This window comes from Rhinolophus hipposideros (assembly GCF_964194185.1).
Source record: "Rhinolophus hipposideros genome assembly, chromosome: 15".
Lineage (NCBI taxonomy): Eukaryota > Metazoa > Chordata > Mammalia > Chiroptera > Rhinolophidae > Rhinolophus > Rhinolophus hipposideros.
In genome coordinates this window covers 64,690,405-64,718,322 of record NC_138061.1, presented here as the reverse complement: position 1 = coordinate 64,718,322, position 27,918 = coordinate 64,690,405, and the positions used below count along the sequence as shown (strand labels likewise).

Here is a 27,918-nt window from a genome sequence, read left to right as displayed (position 1 = left end):
ATATTCCATCAACTTTTGAGATGAATTTATAGTTGACCCTTGAACAACACAGGTTTGAACTACATGGTTCTACTTATATGAGTACATGGATTTTTAAAAAATAAATGTATTGGAAAATTTTTTGGAGATTTTTTTTATTACCGTGAAGCATTTTTATCAATTATACTAAGCAACCATGAAGCAATCATATTGCTGCTTCTTTGTTACCAATGCATGAATTGTTATACTTTTTTCATATTTTCATTTTTTTATGTGTAGTATTAGTATTACATATAACATCTACAGGTTTTGTATCGTAAAAGACAATATGATATAGACACTGACAGACAGACAATTTCTTTTATAAACTGACTATGTAAACTTACAGTATCAGGAAATACAGTGTAGTACTGTAAATGTATTTTCTCATAGTTTTCTTAATAACATTTTTCTTTAGCTTACTTTATCATAAGAATACAGTATATAATAAATATAACATACAAAATATGTGTTAATGTTTATGTTATCAATAAGGCTTATGTCAACAGTAGGATATTAGTAGTTAAGTTTTTGGGGAGTCAAAAGTTATACATGGGTTTTCGATTATGTGGAGCGGGTGCCCCTAACTCCCATGTTGTTCAAGGGTCAGCTGTATGTCGTTGAAATAAAAGTGTTGATAGAATGCTAGGCATTTAAACACAAAGCTAATTTGTCCATTTCCTTCATTTCTTTTGTACTAGGAAAGTAGTAAGTCTCTTGTCATCTATCATTAATGTTGCTGTATATAAAGGATGTAATTTCCCTATAAAAGGAAAATATTAGAATTTTTTTCCTTTTTTAAAGATAGTTTGTCCCTGATCTAAAAAAGAATCGTCACTCTAGAGTTACGTCTGGTCTCTAACTTACCTGCAGGCATCGTAAAATAAATGGAAAATTGCAGATCCACGACTCACCTTCACATCCACAATTACCTCAGGCTAAGGACATCTGGGGTGACTTTTAACTCAGCATTTTTCCCCCACATCCACTTAACTCTATTATAGAGACTCCTAATTAATATCTGTGATGTGATGTTCTCTTAATGGAAATGGCCATTTCATCATCTATTTGATGTTGGATTTCTGCCATCTCCCTTCTTAGGAGACTTTTAACCATGCAGTGCAATCTATCTGCCTGATCAATCCCATTCCTTCAATGATTCATCTAGGCTCAGTGAGCTAATGGCTGTGACTGTGCTGCCTGAATCTGTAGAAGAGTTTGAGAAATTGGAAATAAATTAAATTTGTCATCATTGTGGGGCATCTGGTAGGTATCAGACTTTTAATGAATATGAAACAGGTCATGCAAACAGGCAAATACTTTCATCCAGACCGTGTTATCTCTCTGTTTGCTATGACCCTCTCTGGGGCAGCCATGAGTCAAAACATTTCAGGAAGTATAGATAGAGGAAAAATTAAAACTCCAATCTTTCCTTTTTCCCTTTTTCCCCTCTCTCATATTCCTCTACAACTAGCAGCAAATAGCTTCAATACGAAAGGGTTTTACTGTGGTTATGGAAGATCGTTTTGTTGTTTCTGTGTGGTGAACACATAAAGTAGATGCCTAGACATGAAACTTACTGAGCAGAATGTTAGTCCGTTTAACATAAAGCCTGCACTCTAGTGAACCAGTTATCCCAGACATCACAGATCCTTATGTGAGTGTCAGCAGAACTGCTAGAAAGGACAAAAGTGGACACCATTGCTCAGAGTATTTGCTTTTTATATATATAGAATGACATTGCTACAAAAACAGCCCGTTGCTAACTTAAATGACACTAGGTCATTGGGAAAGATCCATATTCAGTTGGAGTTTGGCTTTTCTTAATTTTTATTAATCATGGAAATGAAAGGAAAGAGTGTTTTATCTGCTGCATAATCACCACTGTGAGTGATAGTAGTACAAGCAGAGTAGGTGGCTTTCATATTAACCATCTTTCTAAGGGCACAACCTATTGATAAGTAGAATGTTTTTAATTTCCAAATATTTTTCCTATGTTCGTTCACAAACTTTCATTACTAGTAAGAGAAAATAAGAATGTTTCTAACTGCTAATCTAAAACTCATAAAGGTGTCATGAAGTCTTAAAAAGATTTGAATGGGTTCCTTCTAGTTTTGTGCTTAAGTGAAGGTTTGCCTTTGAACGTGAAGTCTTATAGGCTGTCCCAAGAGAGCTATCACAAAGGTCATTCAGTCTCTGACTCTTGTTTGCTGTTAGCAGTTTCCCTTTGCATTTTCATTGTAGCTTATCAATAAATTTGAATTTGAAACGTTAAGGGTATCCGTTTTTCAGAACAGTCGACATAATTTTGAAAGATGTCTACTTAGAAAACCCAGGATTTAATTTGTGTAGAGCAGAAGCATCTGTGTGTGATTTTTATTTCCCATAACTAAAGGAAATAAATCTAACCTTGTTTGTCTTAGGAAAGACGACTAAAACCATCCTAACTTGAAATAGAAATATGATAATTGTTATTTATACTTTTCAACTACTTTCTTTTTAATAGACAGAACAGGTGTTTGTTTTCATAGTTAAGAGATCAGAGTTGGCAGCATTTTTTGTTTGTTTATAAACAGGAAAATGAGGCTTGGCCATTTGGGGGCAGAAAATAAAAAAGAACAAGACTCTTCCTGTCAGGCCAGTGGACCAGGTTTCTTTTAAACCCCCATATCTGGAATGATATATCTTTAATTTCTCTACCCCCTCACAAAGGGGGTAGAGAAGTCTAATGACACAATACCAACTGCTTTATGGTTTTTAAGGATTTTAAACTCATCTTATTTGGTTTTCCAGGCAATTCTGTGAGGTAAACAAGCATTATGCCTAAATTTTAGAAGACAAAATGAAGTCCAAGGAGATTTCATTACTTAAGGATTTACTGTGGGTTCCTCATACTTCCTAATGTTAGTGTGTGCTCTTTGTAAATGGGAATTTTCTATATGTGTCAATTATATGGTACTTTCAATTAAGTACTTCTGGAGTCATTATTTAAACCTATTAATTCAATATTCTTCCTGTTTTTCTCATTAATTATTATGTTTATACGGCAAGTACTTGCTCAGCTGCTTCTATACTCTTGCATTACAAGATGTTAATGTAGACGCAATGTTAATAATGTATAATCCCCACCCTCGAGAAGTTAACAGTCCCAGTGAGGGAGTTAGGTTACAGTTTTTAACTGCTTTATTGAGGTATAATTGACATACGATAAACTATTTTCAGGTCTGTAATTAAGTTTTAACATACGGCTATACTCATGAAACCACCTTTTGCCCATATTTTAATTGGGTTGTTTGTTTTTTTATTGTTGAGTTTTGAAAGTGCTTTATTTTTTTAGATACATGTCCTTTATCAGATATGTGTGGTGTGTCTTATCATTATCTTAACAGTGACTTTTGAAAATCAGAAGTTTTCAATTTTGTAGCTTAGCTTATTGTTCTTTTTGGTTTTGCTTTTTCTGTTTTGATTACTGTTGCTTTGTAATAATTCACGATATCAGTTAGTGTGAGCCCTCCAACTTTGTTCTTCTTCAGAGTTGTTTTGGTGAATTTTAGAATCAGTTTGTTAATATCTGCAAAAAAAGCTTGCTGGAATTTTATTAGTGCTTTGAGTCAATTTGGGGAGAATTGACATTTTAGTAACATTTAGTCTTTGGCACATGGATGATATATTTCTCTGTATGTTTAGGTCTTTAATTTCTCTCAGTAATATTTTATACTTTTCATTGTGTACTTTTACATATTCTCAGATTTATCCTCTAAGAATTTCATATTTTTGTTGCTATTGCAAATTTTTTTAAATATGTTTTTATATATCAAATATGTTTTTAAAATGTTTCTGATTGTTCATTGCTACTGTATAGAAATTAATTGATTTTCAGATTTCAATTTAATATGTCAAGTGCTCTAGTGATGTTAAATGCAGAACACTGGGCCAGCCTGGTGACTCAGGTGGTTGGAGCGCAGTGCTCCTAATGCGGAGATCACCGGTTCCATTCCCACAGGGGCCAGTGAGCTGCGCCCTCTACAGCTAAGATTGTGAACAACAGCTCTATCTGGAGCAGGGCTGCCCTGAGCAGCCGGCAGTCAGTGTGAGCCGCGGGCAGCCAGCGTGAGTGGCCGTCAGTGGCTGTGAGCGGCCAACCTACGACCGCCTCAGCCCGGGGAGCGCAAGGCTCATAATACCAGGATGGGCCAGGGAGCTGTGTCCTACACAACTAGACTGAGAAACAACGGCTCGAACTGGAGTGGGGGGATGTGGAAGAAAGGGGAGGGAAATGTGGAACACAGAGAAGGAACAACCAACTCTGCTTATGGTGTCACAGAAGGCTCATACAAGAAACAACATTAATTTTGTAGTTATTTTCTTGATTTATAGCTGAGTATAGGATTAAGGTATAAATTATGTTAAATTTTTGAAAAATTATTTTTATGAAGTGTGCTAACTAATACATTAGAAACTAGTATTGAGTTTAAATGTTTGAAGTTTTATTGTGGAAAGTTTTAGTCATATATGAAAATACATATTTTTAATTTAGTATTTCAGACAGTATTTTTCATAGCTTTATTGAGTATTTGTATATAGTTTTTTGTATTTGTATGTATGAGAAATTTTAGACTTACAGAAAAGTTGCAAGAATAATACAAGTAATCTCCATATAATCTTCACCCAGATTCACCAGTTTATATTTCTGCCCTACCTGCTTTATCATTTATTTTCTTTTCCTGAACCATCTAAGAGTACATTGGAGACATTGTGCCCTTTTACCCCAAATATTCTGTTCTATTTTTCCTAAGAATGAGGACATTCTCCTTCGTCAGTACAGCACAGTCATCCAAATTAGGAAATTTAACATTGATAAAGTATTATTAGCTAATCCCTAGTCAATATTCTAGTTTTGTCAATTATCTTAATTATACCTTTTGTAGCTCCCCCCCTCTCCCCAGTTTACAATCCAATCCAGGATCACGTCTTGAATATAGTTGTCATGTATCCTTTACGCTGGGACAGTTTCTCAACCTTTCCTTGTGTTTGTTCACCTTGATATTTTTAAAGTACAAATATATAAGCCAATTACTTAGTAGAATGTCCGTTATTTTGCAGTTTGCCTAGTGTTTTTTTATAACTAGATTCAATTTATTCATTTTGGTAGGAATCAGTCTGAAGTGATGTGTCCTACTCAGTGTATCTTTTAAGGAGAAAAGTAATAACAGTTTGTCCCAATATTTGTGATACTGGATGTTATGACTTGGTTAAGGTGGGAACGCCAGATTTCTCCACTGTCAAGTTACTCTTTTTGTCTTTACAATTAATCCGTAATCATGTAATTTACATACTTTGAAACTGTAAATATGCTGTCCTCATCAAATTTTCACCCACTAATTTTAGCAGCCCTTGGTAATTTCTTTAACTTCATTGTTCTTTCTACATTTAGTAGTTGGCACACTACTGTAAGGAACAATTTTTCCCTTCTCCCTCATTTATGTATATTTGTTTGTAAATATTTGTATAGTCATATGGATTCTTGTTTTATTCAGTGGGTTATAATCCATTACTATCTATTTTGATGCTAAATTTTACCAGATTTGTTCAGTGGGAGCCCCTTCGAGTTAGCTATTGTGTCCCTTAGAATGTGTCATCATTCTTTAATGCACTTCCTTTTTTATCCCAAAAAGATGTTCCAGGCTCATCTTGTAAATTCCCTTCCCCAGCTGTGGAATCAACCATTTCTCCAGGAAGTCCTGGATCTTAATGAGTTTTTAGAAATCGAGATTTGAGTACTCCATATGCTTATTGCTACTAAGAATGTCATTGCTTCTGTATCCTCATGTCAGACAGAACTGGGGCATACATGTTGGACACACACATGCGTACACAGACACACATCCAGCTGAAATCGTGTGGCTGTCTCCCATTCCCATCCGACATCACAACATACATTCTCCTCTTCCCCTTTTCCATATTTGGAACTCATTTCCCCAACAATGTAAAATGTGTCTCCCGCTGTCCTCCGTTTATTTTCTCATTTGCTTAAACCTAGAATACACAAAAGGTGATTTCAGAACTTCTAAGCCATGTCATTGCAAAAAGCAAACCTGTTAAATGGAGTTCAGTGTTAGTTTATAGCCCTTCCTGCCTGCCTGCCTGCCTTCTTCCTTCCCTCTCTCCTTCTTCCTTTTCTCCCTCCCTCACTTGGTCTTGGCCTAAGGGACACAATGTTAAATGCATAATTTGGTGAATTTTGGCAAATAGATATACCCTTGTGTCCCACATCCCTGTTAAGACATAGAACAACATGTTCATCACACCAGACAAAAATCCTTGGGTCCTTTTCTGATCAGTCTCCAGGCCAGCCCCAGCAACAACCACAATTTTTTTTTTATCATAAATTAGTTTTGTCTTTTTAGAAGTTCATGTAAATAAATTTATATAGTACATGATCTTTTGTGCCTCATTTCTTTTGCTCAGCATAATTTCTATGAGATTCATGTATGTTTTTGAGTGTATTAGTTCCTTTCTTTTTAGTACTAAGTAATATTTGTGTGATTATGCCACTTGCTATTTCCTATTAATAGATATTTGAATTGTTTCCACTTCTAGGCTTATGATGGTCTTTTTTATATGTCAACTTGGTTAGGCTATAGCCCCCAGTTACTCAAACACTAATCTAGGTGTTGTTGTAAAAATATCTTACAGATGTAATTAAAATCCATAATCAGTTGACTTTAAATAATGGAGATTGTCCTAGATAATCTGGGTGGGTCTGATTCAGTCAGTTGAAAGGTCTTAGGAGCAGCACTGAGGCTTCCCTGCGAAGAAGAGATTCCTCCTGTGAACAGCAGCCTCAGCCTCTGCCTGAGAGTCTAGCCTGTCCTTAGGACTCGCTACGTAGTCAGCCCCACTGATTGTGTGAGCTAGTTCCTTGCAGTAAGTCTCCTAATACGGAACTCCTACTAGTTCTGTTTCTGTGGTCAAACCCTGACCAATATAAAACTATTATGAATAAAGCTATTATGAGCATTCTAGTACGTAGTTTTTGTGGGCATGCATTTTCAGTTTTTGTTGGGTAAATACCTAGGTGTAATTTCTAGGTTAAAGGCTAGATGTATGTTTAATTTTGTAAGAAATTGCCAAAACGTTTTCTAAACTTATTGTCCGTTTTATGTTCTACCAGCAATATATGAGAGTTTTACTTGTTCTACATCCTTGTCAACATTCAATGTTGTCATTCTTTTTTATTTTAGTCATTCGGTTGGGTATGTAGAGGTAGCTTATAGTGCTTACAATGTACATTTCTCTGGTGACTAGTGAAATTTACATTTCTCTGATGACGATTTCTTGTAGGCATTAGCCAGTTGTTTACCTGCCTCTGTGAAGTTTATGTTCAAGTCTTTTGCCCATTAAGTTGGGTTATTTGTTTTTATTATTGGCTTGTAGGAGTTCTTCAAATAATCTGAGCACAAATTTTTGTCAAATACTTGTTTTCAGAATATTTTTCCTCCAGTCTTGCCTAAGCATTTTCCTAACAGTATTTTAATGTTGATCTAGTTTAAAAAAAAAAAAATTACTGAGGTTACTATTTTCTTTATCCTGTCTAAGAAATCTTTACTTACCCCAATGTCATAAAGCCATTCTCCTATGTTTTCTTCTTAGAAGTCTTATAGTTTTAGGTTTTATGTTTATATTTATCTCAAAATAATTTTCACTCATAATGTGAGGTAGCAGTTGAAGGTTATATTTTTGGGGTTTTTTGATATGAATATCTAAGTATTTCAGCAACATTTGTTGGAAGGACTATTCTTTTCCCAATAGATTGTTTTAGCACTTTTTGGTGAAAAGCCAATTGCCCGGGCAAGTGTGGATTTACCTATTCTATTTTGTTCCGTTGATCTATTGGTTTTTCCTTAGGCCAAGACCAAGTATAGTTGACCCTTGAACAATATGGGTTTGAACTGCACAGGTCCTCTTATTTGCAGATTTTTTTTTCCAATACCTGTACTGTTTTTGATCCTTGGTTGGAAGTATACGTATACGGATGGACTACTATATGCATTGATGTACGCCATTTTATATAGGGGACTTGTGCATCTGCAGTTTTGTTATCTGTGGGAGAGGAAGGGTGGTTCTAGAACCCCCCATGGTTACCAAGGAACGACTTAAGTTTTGGGGAGTCAAAAGTTATACACATTTTCGACTTTTCAAGGTTCGGCACCCCTAATGATCTGATCCCCTGCATTGTTCAAGGGTCAACTTGTAAATGTTGAATCCTCCAATTTTGTTCTTTTTGCGAAAATGTTTTGGCTGTTCTAGGTTATTTGCATTTCCATGTAAATTTTAGAATTATTTTCTCAATTACTATTTTTAAAAGTCTGCTAGGATTATCAACAAGATTGAGGAAAACTGATATTATAACAGTAATGAGTCTTCTACTCCCTGAACATAGTCTATCATTCCATTTAATTAGATCTTTACTTTTTCTTGATGGTATCTTCTACACCTTTTATTACATTTTTATGTTGTTGTTTTAAGTTTCTTGGGGTGACAATTGTTAATAAAGTTACATAGATTTCAGGTGTACAATTCTGTATTACATCATCTATATATGTCACATTGTGTGTTCACCACCCAGAGTCAGTTCTCTTTCCATCACCATATATTTGATCCCCTTTACCCTCATCTACCAACCCCTCCCTCCTTACCCTCTAGTAACCACTAAACTATTGTCTGTGTCTATGAGTTTTTGTTTCTTCATTTGTTTGTCTTGTTCTTTTGTTGTTTTCGGTTTTACATACTATATATCAGTGAAATCATGGTTCTCGACTTTTTCTGTCTGACTTATTTTGCTCAGCCTAATAATCTCAAGATCCATCCATGTTAGTACTAGTTCATCTTTTCTTATGGCAAAATAGTATTCCAAATTTTATGGGTTTTGATGCTATGATTTTTTTAAAAAGTTTTGTTTTCCCACTGTATGCTGCTAGTATATAGACATAACTTTGATCTTACTGCATTTATTGAAATAAGCTTTTCTTTCTTTTCTCTTCCTTTTCTTCCTCCCCCATCCTCGTTTCTTTCTTTGTGATTCCTTAGGATTTGCTACAGAAATAATCATGACGTGTGCAGATAATGGTAGTCTTACTTTTTTACACTTTATGACTTATTTTTTTCTTGCCTTATTGCAGTGGCTAGGACCTTCACTGCAGTGTTGAATAGAAGTGATGAGAGTGATAATCCTTACCTTGATCTGTTAAAAAAGAGACAACAGGCCCAAAATGGAGTCAGTTGTGCTAAGCCCACATAACCAAACTGAGATTTTTTAAAAAATTTGTATTGGGGGATACTGGGGAACAGTGTGTTTTCCCAGGACCCATAGCTCTAAGTCAAGTTGTTTTCAATCTAGTTGTGGAGGGCTCAGCTCACTGGCCCACATGGGAATTGAACCAGCGACCTGGGTGTTATGAGCACTGCTGCACTGTGCTCTAACCAACTGAGCCAATAGGCCGCCCATCTCCAAGTCAAGTCATTGTTTTTCAGTCTAGTTGTGGAGGGCGCAGCTCACTGGCCCATGTGGGAATCGAACTGGCAACCTGGGTGTTACGAGCACTGCAGTCTAACCAAGTGAGCCAACTGGCCGCCCCAAACTGAGATTTAATACATAACTTATTTACAGTTTCAGCCTTCCCCGGGAGTGGAATCTTAAACCAGTCAATCTGGAATTACCTGGTCAGCACTAGTGAGGTTGTCAGCCTGATAGACCTCTGCTGTCCCCTAAAAGAAGGTGACCTCGCCTGAAACAATCGGCTCTTTGCTTTTATAATTTCCTTGTCCTGTTCCCTTCTGTCTGTAAAAGCCTTTCATTTTGTACAGCTCTTCTGAGCTCCTTTCTGTCTGCCAAGTGGGATGCTGCCAATCCATGAATCATTGAATAAAGCCAATAATATCCTTAAAATTTGCTCAATTGAATTTTGTTTTTTAATAGATCTTAGGTGGAATATTTTCACCATTGAATATGAAGTTAGTTGTAAGTTTTTAAGTAGTGATCTTTAATAAGATTGAGGAAGTTCCTTTTTATTCTCAGTTTTGCTGAGTTTTAATCATGAATGGTGTTTGAATTTTATCTTTCCTGCAACTTTTGATACGATTATGTGGGGTTCTTTAATCTGTTAATAGATGAATTTCATTAATTGATTCTTCAAATGTTCTACCAAAATAAAAGCATAATTGTTATGTCTTTCTGATGAATTGACCCTTTTATCATTATGAAATGTTCTTCTTTATCTTTCATAATACTCTCTAACTTTGGAGTCAGCTTTATCCAGTATTAATATACTATGCCCATTGTCTTATGATTAGTATTTTCATGTTTGTTTCCTTTAATTTATAGGTTCCTCCCTTTTTTCTTTCCTTACCTTTTCTCTTTCTTTCCTTCCTTCCTCCCTTCCTTCCTTCTTTCTTCCTTTCCTTTCCTTCCTTCCTTCTTTCCTTCCTTCCTTCCTTCCTTCCTTCCTTCCTTCCTTCCTTCCTTCCTTCCTTCCTTCCTTCCTTCCTTTCTTTCTTCCCTCCCTCCCTCACTCCCTCACTCCCTCCCTCCCTCCCTCTCTTTCTTTCTTTATGTTGGTCCTATAGAGTTTTCCAGAGTCTGAATTTTCCTGATTATGTCTTCATGGTGATATTTAATGTGTTCCTCTGTGTATAAATTGATAGTTAAATAAAGAGGCCATTTGTAATCTTCATCACTACATTTATTATGCTTTGCATATAAAAGCTTCAGAGTTAAGTAAACATGTAACAAGTTAACCCAACCCCCAAAATTGAATTAATTTGATTTTGGATAAATAACTGACAGTTCATAATTAGCATGTCATGATTTGATTTTGTATTCTTTTTATTTTTATTAAATATGTTCTCTGTTTTTTATAAATTTATATTTTCTGAAACACTGTATATTCTAGAATCATTTTCCCCTGTATATTAAGTCTTTGTCGTAAATATTTTCAGTATTGGACCTTTATTATGTGAGTAGTCGTTTGTTCACAAGTGGTAGTTCAGCTGCCTGAAAGAGTCAGTCTGCTTACATTTTATTTACGGGCAAAATTAGGACAATTGTACTAAAAAAATACTCTTAGTTATCAATGCTTTTGGGTTTTTTTTTTTTGTCTTTTTTCTTTTTTTATATGTGTGGTATTATCTTGCTCAGGGTTTTCAGCTCTTCATTTTACTATTTTTTTGTTTTTTGGGGTTTTTTCCATTCTTGAAAACTAAAGTGATTATTGAGTTGACCATAGGAATTGGAATGAACTTATTTAGTTAAATAGTGGAACAATTTTGACACCATCCCTCCTGATATGTTCAGGTACCATGAATTAGAAATCTGGTACATGGCAAGCTTGATACATGTTCTCATCAGATTGACATTAATTATGCCTTTTTCCCTCCCTTTCATCTCATGCCATAATATCGTGGTCTTACCAAGCCTTTTTGAAGTACCTTGCTTATTGATAGGCAAATCCTAGATTTAATTTTAATAATACTTTTCTTAGCAGGGAATGCCTTTAAAATTTCTTTCCTCAGCAATACAAACTAAATATATCATCAGGTTACTGACATTGAAGACAGGGGACTTTTACAAAACAGTCTTGCTGCACTCCTCATAAGAGATGGAAATGAGTATGACAGCATATTTTGTTTTCTATGTTGAATGGGACATTCAGTCACTGTATGATAAACACTGTGGTGGGTTTAGGAGGCATCGTTTCTTTTCTCTATGGGAAATAATAACAAGTCATTAAGACCAATGTTTGTTTGTTTTTTAATTGTTACTGGTTTTCAGTTGACATTTGCCAATAAGGTATTTCCAGAAAGGAGGAATAAGTTTATTTATACTTTTTAAGAAGGTGTAGCTTGTAGGAAAATATTTCTGAAAAATAATATTGGCAGATTATTTGTTTCAGGTACTGAACAGTACAGTGAATACACAGGCTATGCCGAAACGTATCGTTGGGCCCGCAGCCATGAAGATGGGAGTGAAAGGTGAGTACGTTTCTGACTTTAGTATCGCATGGCCAAAGCTAAGGAATGTGACCTGTACATCCTGCCTCCCGTTATTCTTATTTCAGGAATTTAACTTTCTTTTAAAATTCAGTATTATAGGTTCATTAGTAATTAAAATAGTATTACCATCTCTTTATGCCCAAGAGAAGAACAGAGAAATAAAAGCCAAAAGCCTAAGTCAAGAACAAGAAAGACAGAGCTCTCAGCAGTTCTTTACCTCTTTGCTGCCAAGCTAAGCAGTTAATGGAGCTTAACTTCCAAGACCAAACTAATTTAGTATAGGTTCTAATTATAGCTTAAAGCCTTTAAACAGCATGTTTCGTTATCCTTAACTTTTCTGGGAGATTAGGTAGCTGGGGAAAACCTATGTTCAGACAATTTGCCTAATGCCATGAAACAGTTGACAGCAGAACTTACAGTGAACTTGGCTGCTGCTATTTTTTATTTATATGTTTACATGTTAACTATTATATGTTTAACTATTTTTTAACTATTTTTAACTATTGTATTTTAAACTATTTTTTAACATATTTTTATATTTTAAACTATATCTGTTAACTATTATATGTTTACTATTTTTTATTTATATGTTTACATGTTAACATCCTTCCCCCACCAAGTTGGTTTATCAGAGGTAATTTTTTACAGAAATGATGCCTGAAAGCGTGTGTGTATGTGCCTGTATGTGTATGTGTTGCGTGTTTGTGCACACGTGCATGTGTTAATGAAAAAGCCATCGTGGCAGAAAGAATCAGCTATTGCCCATGTAGCCATGCGGACTTTGTAATAGCTCAAGTCCAGCCCCTGGTCTCTTTCACTTTGTTTTGGTTGAAATATGTAGTTGCAGCAATTATCTGTGTAGATGTTTAACTCCTGAGAATTATTTATAGACTAACATGAAGGTTTTTATTGCTGTTCTTCAGTGTGGAAAGTTGCTTGGCATATCAATATATGCAAGTTGGTAAGAAATGAAATACTTGGAATTTCATGTTTCCAAAATCATCTCACCCAGTCCTTCCTCTTTCCACAGGCATTGTGTAATTGTCTGCTCTGCTGTCTTTGGCTTTTTAAAAACAATTTCACACATTCAGAATTGAGCACAGTAGGTAGAATGTTGTACTGAGTCATTACACAGTTTTTGTAACACTTGACTTCTTGGGATTATTTCTTGGACAATATATGGTCATGTCACGTCCTCAGTGACCTAGAGCAGGTCTTTCAAAACAAAGGAGGAATGAGCTCTTGTCGAAATACAAATGCCATGTCTTTAGTATTAGATGAAAACAAAGAACTAAGTGCCTCTTTTTTTTTGCCCCCAAATCCTTTAACCCTTAAGACTCATAATAAATAATGTACCCGTTTACAATACATCATGTTTGTTGTCTCTCCTGATTTTTCATTTTGCTGTTTAATGCCCAGCAGTCCACACTTGTATGCCTTGGAATCTAGAATAAAATGGTGTTTTCTGCCTTCCTGTTCTGCTGAGACCCGTAGCCATGGGTTGGTTTGTTTGTTCATTCGTTCTTAATTTTTTAACCCTGCCAGTCTCAGAAGCCTAATATGGGAGGCTCTCACTGTGTGAGGGCCGTTCACCCCTCCCCTACCCTGGTGTCCCCTCTTTCTGCCATAGGGACGACTGGCAGCGGCGCTGCACCGAGATTGTCGCCATCGATGCCCTTCACTTCAGACGCTACCTCGACCAGTTTGTGCCTGAGAAAATCAGACGTGAGCTTAACAAGGCCAGTAACCTTATTTCTTATTTCATCTGGCCGCTGTGATCTATTTACTGTCATTTTATTAATGCTGAAATTAATGCTTTCTGGTAATTCTTGTAGTGTCAGTATGTCTGCCCACAGCTCTCCTGATTTAATGGGTCTGTCTGCTTGTACAAGATGTACTTTCCATTTCGTAATTGTTTGATTACTGATGCGAGATAGACTGTTGCTTAACATGAAGCCCACACATGCATTTATCTCATCAAGTACTTTTAGCTGCTTTGGAACATTGTCAGTGTAAAAGCACATAGGACTGAACAAATCCTGAACGTTCTTTTAGACCTACCCAGTGACGTTTCCTCTATAAGGTATGCTGTCAGGGTAAACAGAGATAAACCATAAAAGGCAAGTTATATTGTTCTGTTATTTGTAAGAATTATGTGTGAATTGTACATCAATTTCGTAATTTAATATATTGTGATGGAATCTGTGACTTTCTGTGACACTTAATGCTGTCTACTATAATTACTTTCTTTTCTAATTGTATTACAGAAAAATTAAAAAGAGCCATTTCTATTGTTAGTTCAAATTTTCACTACTGTTCACCATAATAAATAAACTCGATTACACAATAGAGTGCTGATACTATTCTCTAGATTTAGGGTCTTACCAAGACAGTTGGTATTTTCTTTAGTTCTTCAGAGTTCTCTCAAAATCAAGAAGACTGACCCAATTCTGAAAACCATTGTTTAACGCCCACAAGTAGGATTTAGTTATGAAATTGTTTATTAAGATGATGAGGTTTGTAGTTTTGCCGTAGGTATATGTGTTCCAATCCCTACACATGAACTTGGTAATGACAGCAGCCTGGGCGTACCACTGCAGGGAGACTGGGCTGCGTGTGGCATCTGCTCCCACGTCTCCCCATCTTCTCCCTGAGTCTCACCGCAGGAACTGTCTCTGTGAGTCTCCTCTTCTCTCAGCTGAACCACCTTGCCTGTCTATTATTCGGAAAAGAAACAACCAGATAAAACAGAAAGGCTTTTTTTACACTTACAACTTGGTAGATACTATGAATATGATTACATTTATTATTATATATCCTAATCTACTTGAGAATCTTATTGTTGGACATGTTCTTATAAATAATTTATTAGGTTATTTCAATGTTTAGTGTTCTCAAAGGAATCTCACAAAAAGTTTGAAGAATAAATGCATTGTTTTCCAAAGCTGAACTTATTAACAGATATCATTTATCTTTTTTAAAAAGTAATTCCGTTATCCAGAAAGACTGTTCTTTGGTATATCAATAGTTAAATTTCTCTCTTTCACCTGACTCTTTGAAAGTCAGACATTTGCCTGAAGAATATCTTTTATTATATTAGGTTGATCTAAAAGTAATTGTGGTTTAAAAGGTTAAAAACAATTACAAAAGCCACAATTACTTTTGCACCAACCTAATATTAGGTAGTTGTAAATGTGAGCCTGCTTTCACTGTTCCAAACTCTTGTCTTGTAGCAGTTGTCCCCAAGCACATGTTTTTATCATATAGTATATCAAGTAGAATAAGAAGATTTATCTTTAAATTTTCATTAGCTATTGTGTATTAAACAAACGTACACGTGAACATGATCATTGATACCAGAAGACATTTATACAAGCAGTAGGTAGTTTGGAGGGACATACATGAAAAGGAAATGTGTTTAAGCATAATCATATATTAGCACAGGTTTAAAGGCCCCCTTTTTTATGGATAAAGTCTGTATTCCCATAGATACTTTCTGTACGTGCTAGATCATTCACTTTTAGAAATTATCAACAAATAGGATCTTTTTAAAAGATAAGCCTGGGCATACATAAGTCTTTTCTTTTTTAATTCCCCATGACCAGTTGATGTTCTCTGCATCTACTTGTATAACACCAACTTCAGTTTACCAGTCCTCAAAGACACCAGAAATTTTAAAAATGTGAAGCTTTGATGTATGTGAATAGGTTGTTAGTTGTGTTACCAACATTGAAAAGCATTTATTTGTAGAATGTAGAGTCATTATGAGATACACTTTATACAAAAAGAATGAGTCTTTAAATAGCCTTCAGAAGACGTTTAATTTCATTCAGGTCGGTTCAGTGCCTGGCACACTGCCTTACTGATGGGAACTTCTAAAAAATATTTGCTAAATGAGTTAGTCAATGATTAATTAAACTTCTTCCGTATTACCAGTACAGTTTTTAAGATAAACTTTTTAGATATAAATACATCTCAGATCACTCAAAATGTTACAAATTTGTGGATATTTCCTAAATATTCTTTAAATGCTAAATAAAGCCCAGTAAATCCAGTGTCAATTCAAGTGTGAAACAGATGAAACAATATGAAGCAGACGGATTACCTTTTAATGTATAGTAATGCAGTTCTCTGTTTGTGTTCAACCTACCATTATTTATGTCAATATGCAATCAAGTCCAATTTATATGTCACAGAAGATTCAGTCAAATGCATGTAGAAACTTTAAAAAATTATTCAAGTAACAATAGTAAGAATAATCGCTAACATTGAGTGCTTACTATATGCTAGGCACTCTACTTAGCCCTTAAGATTCGGTGTCTGATTTAATCCTAACCACCCAGGGAGGTGTAGACAGTGATTCTAATCTCTGATTTAGAGACAGTGAACTGAGCCCCAGGAAGCTGACTAAGACTGATTTGCCCCAGGTCACACAGATAGGCAGTGAGGAAGCCAGGACTTGGATCCAGGTTCCCTTCCTTCAAATTACTTTTTTAATATCTAGCTCCTCCCACCTTTACTATCATTGTATGTCTTTCTAGACTTTTTACCTATTTCAGTCTTATGTCATGAAGGTTATTCCCACATTTGGTAGACACATGATCTTCTCTAAGCACGTGTGCCTAGTTTACCTCTTTCAGTCATTCTCCTGTACTGTGAGCAAGCTGCCACTGAATGCTTTTCTCAGTACCCTTTTCTGTTTGATACACTTTTTCAAGGAAAATTGAGAATCCCCTTCACCCAGCCTATTTAGTAAATTCCCACGAGACAAGGAAATACCACAGGTGTATTTCCTTGGTATTTCACAGGTGCCCGTTGACACATTTTGTAACACTGAGAAAGCACCTGGTTCAGGCCTGGCACGTGGGAAGGCATTTGATAAATGTATGTTATTTTATTCACTATATTGAAAACATTTGCTCTTTTAGCACAGAATTAGTTTTCTAATTCTATCATTGAGAAAAGAAGAAAGCAGTAAATGATTTTGTTAAATATATTGATGACTTCCTTAGAAAACTAATCCAAATAACTTTGGGTATTCTACATTAAAGCATTTCATCATTTATTATTTACACTTACCTATTAAAATAGAGTTATGAATTTTAGTACAAGCAACAGAGTTTTCCATAAACAGCACCACTTGGAGAGAATATTAAATGTTTTACACTGTGTTTTGTCAATTTAGGTTTAAAGCAGAAGTCTTTTATTAAATCACTTTAGAGATGACTCGCACAATTCTACTTTTTTTTTTTTTTTAAGAAAGCAAAACAAGGTTTATTGAAGTTAGGCAATGAGGATGCCCGTGGCCGTGGCACTTCTACTGTTTTTTTCATGCCAGAGAGAAAGTAGGAAGGAATAGAAAAACTCCATTTTTCTAAATGAAGCAACAAAGCATCAGACCAGTTTTCACCATCAGAATTCAGTGTGGATCTTTGAACTCTGCAGGCCTCTCTGCTGCTTTTAGGCGTAATAATGGATAATAATGGAAATAACCGGATAATAATGGAAAGGGCAGTCCCACAAAGTGCCTTGTTACCTCTGGAAACAGTCTGCTCCATCCAGGCTCTACCTCTCCTATTGGCCCCACATGTCACCTGCAAGTAGAGTTGGTTTTTAAAAAGAAGAATTAGTCTCCTTTTGTCTAACTGATGCTGTGAAGCTATGTTTTATCCTGTGAGAAATCAACTGGGTGACATTCTAGAAGAGAATTACCTTGTGATTGGAAATACTTATGACTCCAGCTTGCAAAAGTGGCAAATAGCTCAGCAAGGGAAGAAAGAAATCATCTGTGAAAAGTTGTATTGAGCCATGTTAGACTCATTCCAGTAAGATTAAGTAATGAATATATTTCGAGGAGGCTTCTGAATCAGACATTTAACAGTAAAGAGACCACCCCAGCAGGAAATAACCACCATTACCTTTTTTTAAATTGATTTGTTTATTGACTTTTTTATTTTATTTTTTTATTACCCATCTCCAAATTTGGAAGGGGGTTGTTATTAAACCAGAGCTTGCTTGGTTAATAAAACTTATCAATACTTGCTGCTGATATTTCTAAGAAGTTTAACATCTAATCATTTATGATCTTAAAGTGTCACTTTACTTTTCAGGAATATTAGTTCAAAATGTATCATTTTTAGTGAGTTTTCCCTTAAGTCTCTCAATATACAGAATCAGAATAACCAAAGAGATACCTAATCTAGTGTTTAATTTCACACATGAGGAAACTAAGGTCTGCATAAGACCTTCATTTTATATTGCATTTTTAAAAAGCAAAATCAATTTACCAATGTTACAGTTATTTTAAAGACAAAAAAGTCATCCATAATCCTACTTTCAAATAGTTGTTTTTGTTTGTGTAGGTATTCTTACATGAATATTTAGTTTCATATAAATGTGTTCAAAAGTTACTTACAATTTTGTATTTTACCTATTAATCATATATTGTAAATATTTTTCATACTTTTTAATAATCTTAATAATTAATGTTTAATGGCCACAAAATTGGTTGTATCGATATACTGTGACTTAACTACTGTTTTTGAACAATTAGGTGGTCCCAATTTTTTATTATACATAGTATAGTAATAAACGTCTTTGTACAATTGCTATTTAATCAAATAACAAGAAATTTGCAAAATTGTTATTATTGAGTCTAAAGATAATTTTAAGACTTCTAATTAATATTTTATTCTCTTTCAAAAGATTATTTTTTTAATTATTTATTTTTAAGTATAGTTGGTATACAATATTATATATAACTCATGTCCTTGCGTGAATGTTTGTGACTATTCCCCTGAGGACCATCTGTTTCCTGGACCCAGTTCTGGGCCTGTGGGGTTTTACTACGGTTTTCTTAGTTTCCTTCCTGCATCTGTCCTCACCACTTCCTGGTTAGGCTCTAGTTTTTAACTCTAGATACCAATGTTTTCCTCCTGCCTTTTGCTTCTCTTTTGAAGCCTTCAGGACTCCAAAATTACCTTTATCTTCCCTCTCTTCTTCCCTTCCCATCAAAACTAGTTCTAAGGTATGACTGTTCATTGGTATCTTCTACTTTACTGTGCTGAGGTATGAGTATTTCCTTTTTTCCTTTTAAAGTTGTTTATTAGTGACAATAAGTAGCTCTTGCACTGGTGAATGTCATGTCAGGATGTGAGTGAAATTCAAGCTGGTTTTCTTTGACTCTTACTGCTCTGATTAATCTCCTCAAGTGCCCTGGTTCTGGGTGGAGGAAGTAAAGTATTTGTTGCCAGGGTGCAGCTCTTGAGAACTCCTAGTACCTTTCCCTGTGAAGTAACAACTTGGCAGCACTTTTCAGGTCTCTTTTGTTCTTATTAAAGGAGCTCAATTACTCCTATAAAAGGAGGGGATTTCCTGAGTAGTGGCCCTGCCCTGGTCTCTATAATTTGAGGGGTCCCTCTCCTTACTGGAGAAGGGAGAAGCTTGGGTTGTCCTTCTAAAGGGAATTCAGAGGAGCTTACTGTTTCTCTCCTGTTTCTGACCTTGGAAATGCTTGGTTTTAATAGAATAAAAGAATTTTGTATTTAATCATTATAAACAGTTATTCTTACATCTAAGTACTATGTGATTGTTTTATCATTTCAGTTCTATCTGATTAACTTTTTAAAGTTTTATTTTATTTGATAAAAACACCAAATGCAGATTAATTTCAGTCTTATAGTTTGTTTTAGTTGTGGCCATTTTTTAAAGATAGATTTTTTTTTTTTTTAGCAAAATTGGTTAATGCTTTACGTTAGATTTTGCTTCTAATAATCTAAATATTTCAAATTTTCTGTAGTTAGGCTTTAGTTTCACTAAGCTATTTTTGTTCATTAAAGAAAAGTTAGCCCAGCTATGTAGAGACAGCAGTGAGGAAGAGACTAAAACCATTCTGACAGTACAAAACAGAAATGACACAAACTAGGAAACTACGGAATCTTTCTCTTCATGTAGGCATGTTAGGAGAATTTGACAGGAAACCAAGTGGCAGAGTTATATCTCGTCTGACAGTGAGGTTGTTCTCCCTCTTGTTGGCACAAAGGCAGAGAGAGAGAGACTTTGTCTTTCAAGAACTTGCTCAAAAAATTGAGGTTTTTGATATTTTTCACCTGAAAGAGATTTTCAGAAGCTCCCTGCATCTGATTATACAGGTAAATTTGTGAGTTCTCGTGTAAGCTCTGTACCACGTCATTGAATAATGGTCTGGTAGCGACTTATTAATATCTGTCAGGATTTACAGCCTAGGAGGGGTTGGAAAGAATAGCCTTGTTAATCCACCCAGACAGTGTGTAAAGTAAATTTTTATACCTTTGTGCAAACTTCAGAGAGCAATTTACTGTATTTCTTTGTATGGCTTTCATAGAGCATCTTTCTTTATCCTTGGGTTTTCTCTGGGAACATTTGTCACAGATTATTCTTTTTATTTTATTGACTATATGCATAAGCTATATTTTCGGCTTTGTTTCATACTTGAAGAGAACCCAGGGGAGATTGCTTTGCGATTGTATTCAACCTCGGAATATAGTCTGATAGTTTCAGAAAACTAAGAACTCTTAGGAGACAGAAAGACCAACTAGGCTGACAGCAAAGAAATGGAAACCAGAAACTCTGGGACCTTAACCTTAAACTGCAGTCTTCTCATATACAAAGTGAACTGTTCATGTAATTAATATTTAGCCAGCATCCTCGGGACATATTGTTCCTTTCTCAGGTTATGGCAAATTTTAAAATATTCTAGTTTCAAACAGAGCTGTGAAACTAGAGATCTTGGAGCTGGAAGGGATCCTAAGGTTATTTTGTAACCAGGTGTAGGAATTCCTTTTCCATACAGTTGCTTACTCATTGTTAAGCATTTTAGTGGCAGGAAGCACATTTAAAAATCTAGTCACAGTTATTAATCTAGTCCCAATAATTCAGAGAGAGCTGGAAGGGATCCTAAGGTTATTTTGTAACCAGGTGTAGGAATCCCTTTTCTATACAGTTGCTTACTTATTGTTAAGCATTTTAGTGGCAGGAAGCACATTTAAAAATCTAGTTAGTTATTAATCTAGCCCCAATAATTCAGAGAGAGAGTGCTGAGGAAGCATAATAATTATAACCCCTTACTTTAATGAAAAAATGGTGATCAGGAACTTTCTAATGAAAGTGTCTGAAGTGTCTTTCCTCCCTTTATTGGTGGTTTGTAATTGTGATACTATCCGTTCTTGAAATATCTCTGATATTTCCATTTATATGTCTTTGAGTTGGAAAAAGAAACCGAGATCTGTATTGGTTTAAGGGCTTGGATTTGCCCAGTATCAAAGCAAATAAATATTAGAATTGATCATTTCTTACTCTCTTCCTTGTATAATCCTCTGATTTTCTGTTTTCCCTCTACTTTGGCCCCTAAGAATCAGTCAAAAAGACTGTTAGTGTCTAGTTATTCATGTGCTTTGATATTTCTTTCCTCCTGAAGGCTTACTGTGGATTTCTCCGTCCTGGAGTTTCTTCAGAGAATCTTTCTGCAGTGGCCACGGGAAACTGGGGCTGCGGTGCCTTTGGGGGTGATGCCAGATTAAAAGGTGAGTGGATAAGCTGTTACAAGGATACTAGCATTCTGACTCAGGAGAAAAGGTAGTGTTTCATACTGGGTTGCTAATGTTCTTTCATCTTAAGAGACCACAGTATCTCAGAGAAGAGGAAAAGAGTATTTCACAGCATCCTCTTTTGTCTTACGGTGTTTAAAGGAATTTTTATTTTTATTTACTGTTTCCCTTCAGGGGTCACTTATTTCTCTGATCTCCCAGACAACTAAATTTCTCTTTAGTTGACTAGAGAGAGGGAAGAGTCCAAATGGCTATGAAGTTTCAAACCAAAGCACCCGCTCAAGCAGGTTGCTTCACAGAAGTCATTTTGTGGACAGAGCTATTTCGCAGACTCATTCATTCACCAAATTTATGGGGCATTTTCTCTGCCTCCTGCACTGTGGTTTGCTCTGGGAATACAAAGGGGAATAAGATGTGGTCCCTGCTTTGGAATCCACAGTCCAGAATATCAGAGAGAGGCATAGAGCAATACAGCACACAGCAATGCGTGCTTTCATAGAGGTGCACCGTGTGTGGCAGTACATCTTGGGGAGCTGCATGGATGACACAGATAAGGAGGCATTGGGGTACCCAAGGATCAACATTACTGGCATTTTATTGTGTATGGTATAAAAACATCACAAAACCTGATCAACAAAGCTTTTGGCTATTTACTAAATGATGACATTTGCTTTATTCTCAAAAGTATGTTATAGAAAATAGTGTCATAGCATTACTGAGGATGGTTACTGCTGTCTGCCAGCCTAACTTGTCTGACAGCAGCTGTGTGTGCTGCAGTGCAATCTTGACACCGACTACCTAGAGGTAGTGCAGGCCTCACAGCTTAAGGGCAGAGTCCTCCATAAGACTGCTCCTGTGTCACACTCCAGCCAAAAGTCTGGGGGATGGGGGAGGTGCCTCCCAGGCCACCCACACCTCTGACCAACTGGCTACCAAGTTGGGAGGTTCCCACAATCCCCCTCACGTGTGGTAATTCACTAGCGTGACTAACAGAGCTCAGGATGGTGCTAGTATATAATTTTATTATAAAGGATACACATAGGTGAGATCTGGGAGGGAATACAAAGTTTCCCCGCCCTCTCCCTGTGGTGTCAGGGCAGTCACTCTCCCAGCACATCAGTGATTTGCCAATCAGCAAGCCCACTGACCTTTGGTGCCCAGAGTTTTTATTGGGACTTCATACATAGGCATCATTGATTGGCTCATTGGCCACAGCACTGAACTTAATTTCCAGCCCTCCGGTCACTCCCTGGAGCTCTGTGGCTGAAAGTCCCAATGCTGAAGCCCTCTAGGGGCCCACTAGGAGTCACTGCATTAGCACGACAAACACACTCAGGGAATTCCTAGGGTTTTTGAAGCTTCTGCCTAGAACCCAGGACTAACATCAGACAAATCCTTTATTATACTACAGTTATCAAAATAAGAAAACAAAGCAAACATAAAATAACCAGCTGGCCTTGACAGCCAAACTAGATAGAGATAAAATCCATCTTGTTGGGAATAGAACAGTGGAGTCTGTCATAATTTATGAGTCTCTTATTTTTGTAAAAATGACACGTTTATTATTTTAAAATTTTTGCGTTACGTGAAAGTCACCAGAATTCACTGTTAACTTTGTGGTGACCATCCTTTCAGACATTTCTATGTAACAATCTATGTATCGTTTTGATATAAATAACACTATATAGTCTATGCTCTAACTTGTTCATTTTGAAAACCCTACAGTGTCATGAATGGCTTTCAACACCAACTAATGTAGATGTGCTGTTGACATTTTTCCATAGCTACATGACTTTCCATTGTATGTACCTATATACCATAATTTGTTTCACCGATTCTCCATTCGTAGACAACTGGTTTGTTTCCTTTATCTTATAAGCAATACTGCACTATATAATGATATGTTACATATTAATTGTTTTCTGAGGTTTAATTCCAGAAGTAACATTAATGACTCAAAGGATATATATACTTTATATTTTGATACTTGTTACAAATTGTTTTTGAAAGTCTGTATCAAATTATAGTCTCCTTTGTATGGGCAACCTCACAAAGATGAGATTGTCAATCTTTTTAATTTCTCTGAGGTTCAATAATTTTCATATGTTTATTGATCATTTTTATTTGTTTTTGTGAAAATTGCTTTTTCACGTCTTCTGCCCATTTAGTTCTTAGGAAGTCATTTCGATTTTTCATTGGTTAGTAATAACTCTTTGTATATTAAGAGATATTGATTATTTAACTCACATGTTGCAGGTATTTTTCTCAGTTTTTTTCATTTATTTCATCCTGTTGGGTTGTTGTCATATGGAGTTAATTTTTATGTGTTCACATTTTTGTGACGTGCTTAGAAAAAAAATCTCTATTTCTTCATTCTAAAGACTTTCACCCACATTTTCTTTATATTCAAAAACAAAGACTGCAAGTTGTGATTTTCAGTGTTTTGAAAGCCTGTAGAAAAAGAGTTTCTGATTTCTAGTTTGTGAAATTTCTTCATCACCTGAATTTGCTTGAGGAAACCTGTTTTTCGCTCTGGACTTATTGACCTTATGACAGAGCTCTTCTCTGTTTTTCTCTTAAGTAAAATGAATGAGTACGCTCAGGTCATCAATCCAGAAACCAGGTCTGCCATAAGCTTTGCTCATTTGTGATGGACAACTTGGGAAGCTTTATAAGTGTGTTTGTTTCATTTTCTTTCTTTATGGCATAAAAGCCTTTCAAACTGCAGCTTTGCAGCCTCTGGTAACTGTCAAGCATAGTACAAAAATTTTCACCATGTAATTTTTTTTGCTGTTTTCAAGATTTAAACTTTAGAGTGACGTTTTGACCTTCCCCTTTATTTGCTTGAATAATCATTTAAAAAGTAGAAATAGTCATAATGTCCTTTAGTGGGGGTTGTTTACTAAACATGATTTTGAAAAGAAAGTTGTGGTACATGTACGTACTGAAATACTACCCAGGCGTTATTATTAACTATTGCAGAAATATAACTGCCGACATGGGAGGATGTTTTCAGAATCTGCCAGGTTGGGGGGAAATGTACAGTACATGTAATATAAGTCATTTTTAAAATTAAACTGTGAACATAAAACATACCCAAATTTGAGATTCTCTGTGTTTATCTGTTTATGTACAAAGATCAACAATGGTTGTCTCCAGGTGAGTGATACAGATGTTCTTTTCCTTTTAATCTGTATTATTCTGTTGTGAGCACACATTGGTTTTTTGAGTTTTTTAAAAGATTTTATTGGGGAAGGGAACAGGACTTTATTGGGGAACAGTATGTACTTCCAGGATTTTTTCCAAGTCAAGTTGTTGTCCTTTCAATCATAGTTGTGGAGGGTGCCGTTCAGGTTCAAGTTGTTGTCTTTTCAGTCTTAGTTGTGGAGGGCGCGCCTCAGCTCCAGGTCCAGTTGCCGTTGCTATTTGCAGAGGGCGCAGCCCACCATACCTTGCAGGAGTCAAACCTGCAACCTTGTGGTTGAGAGGACGCACTTCAACCAACTGAGCCATCCGGGAGGCAGCTCAGCTCAAGGTGCCGTGTTCAATCTTAGTCACAGGGGGCGGACCCCACCATCCCTTGTGGGAGTTGAAGAGTCGAACTGGCAGCCTTGTGGTTGAGAGCACACTGGTCCATGTGGGAATCGAACCGGCAGCCTTCGGAGTTAGGAGCACGGAGCTCCAACCGCCTGAGCTACCGGACCGGGCCACACATTGTTTTTGTACAAAAAATTGTATCAAAATTTTTTTCTGACAACATAGATGGACCTTGAAGGAATTATGCTAAGTGAAATAAGTCAGACTGAGAAAGACAAATGCCATATGATCTCACTTATATGTGGAATGTAAAAAAAGCAAACAAAAAACCAAACTTATAGATACAAGGAACAGAGTCGTGGTTGCTCAGGGTTGGGGGGTAGGCGAAACCAGTGAAGGGGGTCAAAAGGTACAAACTTCCTATTATAAAGTAAGTCATGGGGATGTAATGTACAGCATGGTGACTATAGTTAATAATACTCTATTGTATATTTGAAAGTTGGTAAAACAGTAGATCTTGAATGTTCTCATCACAAGAAAAATAATTTTGTAACTACATCTGGTAATGGATGTTAACTAGCCTTATTGTGGTGATCATTTCTCATTATATACAAATGTCAAATCATTATGTTGTACAACTAAAACTAATATAATGTTATGTTAGTTATATCTCAATTTTTTAAAAAAATGTCAGCCATTGGGATGGTATAAGTTCCTCTTTATAAGCCCACCATCTCATTGATCACACTGCGGACATGAGCAAGGGGGCATTTAAATGCTAGATTAATCTCCAAGAGAACAGAGCACCAAGAAAGAGGTGTTTGCTTGTGAAGCAGTATTGGGGAGATAGAGCAAGTGCATAAAGAAGAATTAGAGGCTATGGTCCAATTCAAAGTATCGATGAATGACACAAAGTTGGAAAACTGAAATCCTCTGAGAGTAGATAAACACGAGCCAATATTAACTTTTTCTCTACTGGCCATCTTTATCTGTCTTACTAAACCTTTCCTGAAGACTCTTCTGAACCATCACGTGCTAACAAGGAAAGGAAGGAAGGAAAGGAGGATAGTAAGAAAAAAAAGTCATGGATGGAGAACATGAGGATGTGTGAATCCTTAAACTTGTTCTAGTATTAGAAATAAGGCTAAATATTTTTTAATATGCTTGGTGCTTAATTGTACTTGAGTTTTGCAATTTATAACCATTTAATTTTGAACTGCTTCCATTGTGTATTATGCTTACAGCTATTAAGAGAATATTTTTCATATATTCGTTTATTCAACAGACACTAACAAAATTCTGCCTCCGCAGGCAGTGCCCCTGGAGCCAGAGGGTAGGAAAGGAGGGGCATGGGGAAACTGGAGGGCTTGGTGCCGACCACCACCACCAGCAGCGGCCCATTACCTGTGCTGCACACACACCAGGGCTACCAAACGGGTGCTCTGTCCTGCCAGACCCCCACCTTTCCGAGCGCTCTGTGGACACCCATAGGAAGGCTTTTGAGTGATTGTGGACTGGCCTATTTCTGGGGCTCCTAGCTATTCCAAAATGACTCCTCTCCTCCTCCCACTCCCCCCACGCCCAGTCCACATTTGGCTTTTCAAATTTTATTAGTTTTAGCTGACTTATTCTTAGCCATCTGTATGGTGCCCACTTCGTTCTCCTGTGCTTTTTCAAAGATAATAGTTTCTGTGTTTCATTTCTTCTTCGAGGGGCTTGTCATACTTTGGTTCCCTGCAAACTCAGCTCCCTCGTAGACTCAGGAAAGGTAGGATTCTGTAGATCACTTGTCCTTTTTTCATAGAAGCAGTGTTTTTTGTTGTTTAGTTTTTGTTTATGGGTTTTTTGCAGCTTTAGTCACCTCATCTCAGTAGAGACTGTGAGAGTGGAGTGGCTCCTGCCCTAAGTGTACCTACCACCAGGCATGATATTCAGGAGATAATTTAAAACCATTTCTAAATGGGTGGTTCAAAAAAAAATTGTTTCTTTTATCTCTTTTTTCTAATTTGATTGCATTGTAATCAGAGAGTGCAGATAGTATTATTTCTTTTTGGAGTTTTTTGAGCATCTCTTTGTGGCCTAATGGTTAATTGTTGTAGATATTATGTTGGCTCTTGAAAGATGTCTCTGAGGGTATAGAACTTATTCTATGTCTGTTAGACTCTATGCCTATTAGGTAGGACCCTATATCCTTCTAACTTTGCTTGCTTTGTGAAGAAGGTATTGAGTGGCGCTCTTGTTAGTGTTTTTGTCAATTTCTCTTTTTTTTTTTCTTAATTAAATTTTATTGGGGTGACAATGGTTAGTAAAGTTACATAGGTTTCAGGTGGACAATTCTGTAATATAGTATCACATCGTGTGTTCACCACCCAGAGTCAGTTCTCCTTCCATTACCATATATTTGATCCCCTTTACCCTCATCACCCACCCCCCACCCCCTTACCCTCTGGTAACCACTAAATTATTGTCTGTGTCTCTGAGTTTTTGTTTTTTCATTTGTTTGTCTTGTCCTTTTGTTGTTTTCAGCCTTACATCCTATATATCAGTGAAACCATATGGTTCTTGACTTTTTCTGTCTGACATTTCATTTAGCACAATAATCTCAAGATCCATCCATGTTGTCCCAAATAGCAGTATTTCATCTTTTCTTACCGCCGAATAGTATTCCATTTGTATATATACCACAACTTCTTTATCCATTCATCTACTGAAAGACACTTGGTTGTTT

The 27,918-nt window shown here is 36.2% G+C and overlaps 1 protein-coding gene across 7 annotated transcripts in view; it reads left to right on the top strand.

Annotated features, from left to right (window-relative positions):
- PARG (poly(ADP-ribose) glycohydrolase) overlaps positions 1–27,918 on the top strand; it is a 141,345-nt gene that overhangs the window by 101,799 nt on the left and 11,628 nt on the right. For 6 of the 7 annotated variants that reach the window (XM_081073532.1, XM_081073531.1, XM_081073533.1 and 3 more), the window contains exons 14-16: positions 11,970–12,048; positions 13,700–13,808; positions 21,524–21,629. In XM_081073532.1, coding sequence (XP_080929658.1) covers positions 11,970–12,048; positions 13,700–13,808; positions 21,524–21,629 — 294 coding nt within the window. Of the gene's footprint in view, positions 1–11,955; positions 12,049–13,699; positions 13,809–21,523; positions 21,630–27,918 lie in introns of all 7 variants that reach the window. The other variant, XR_013994939.1, reaches the window with a different exon arrangement.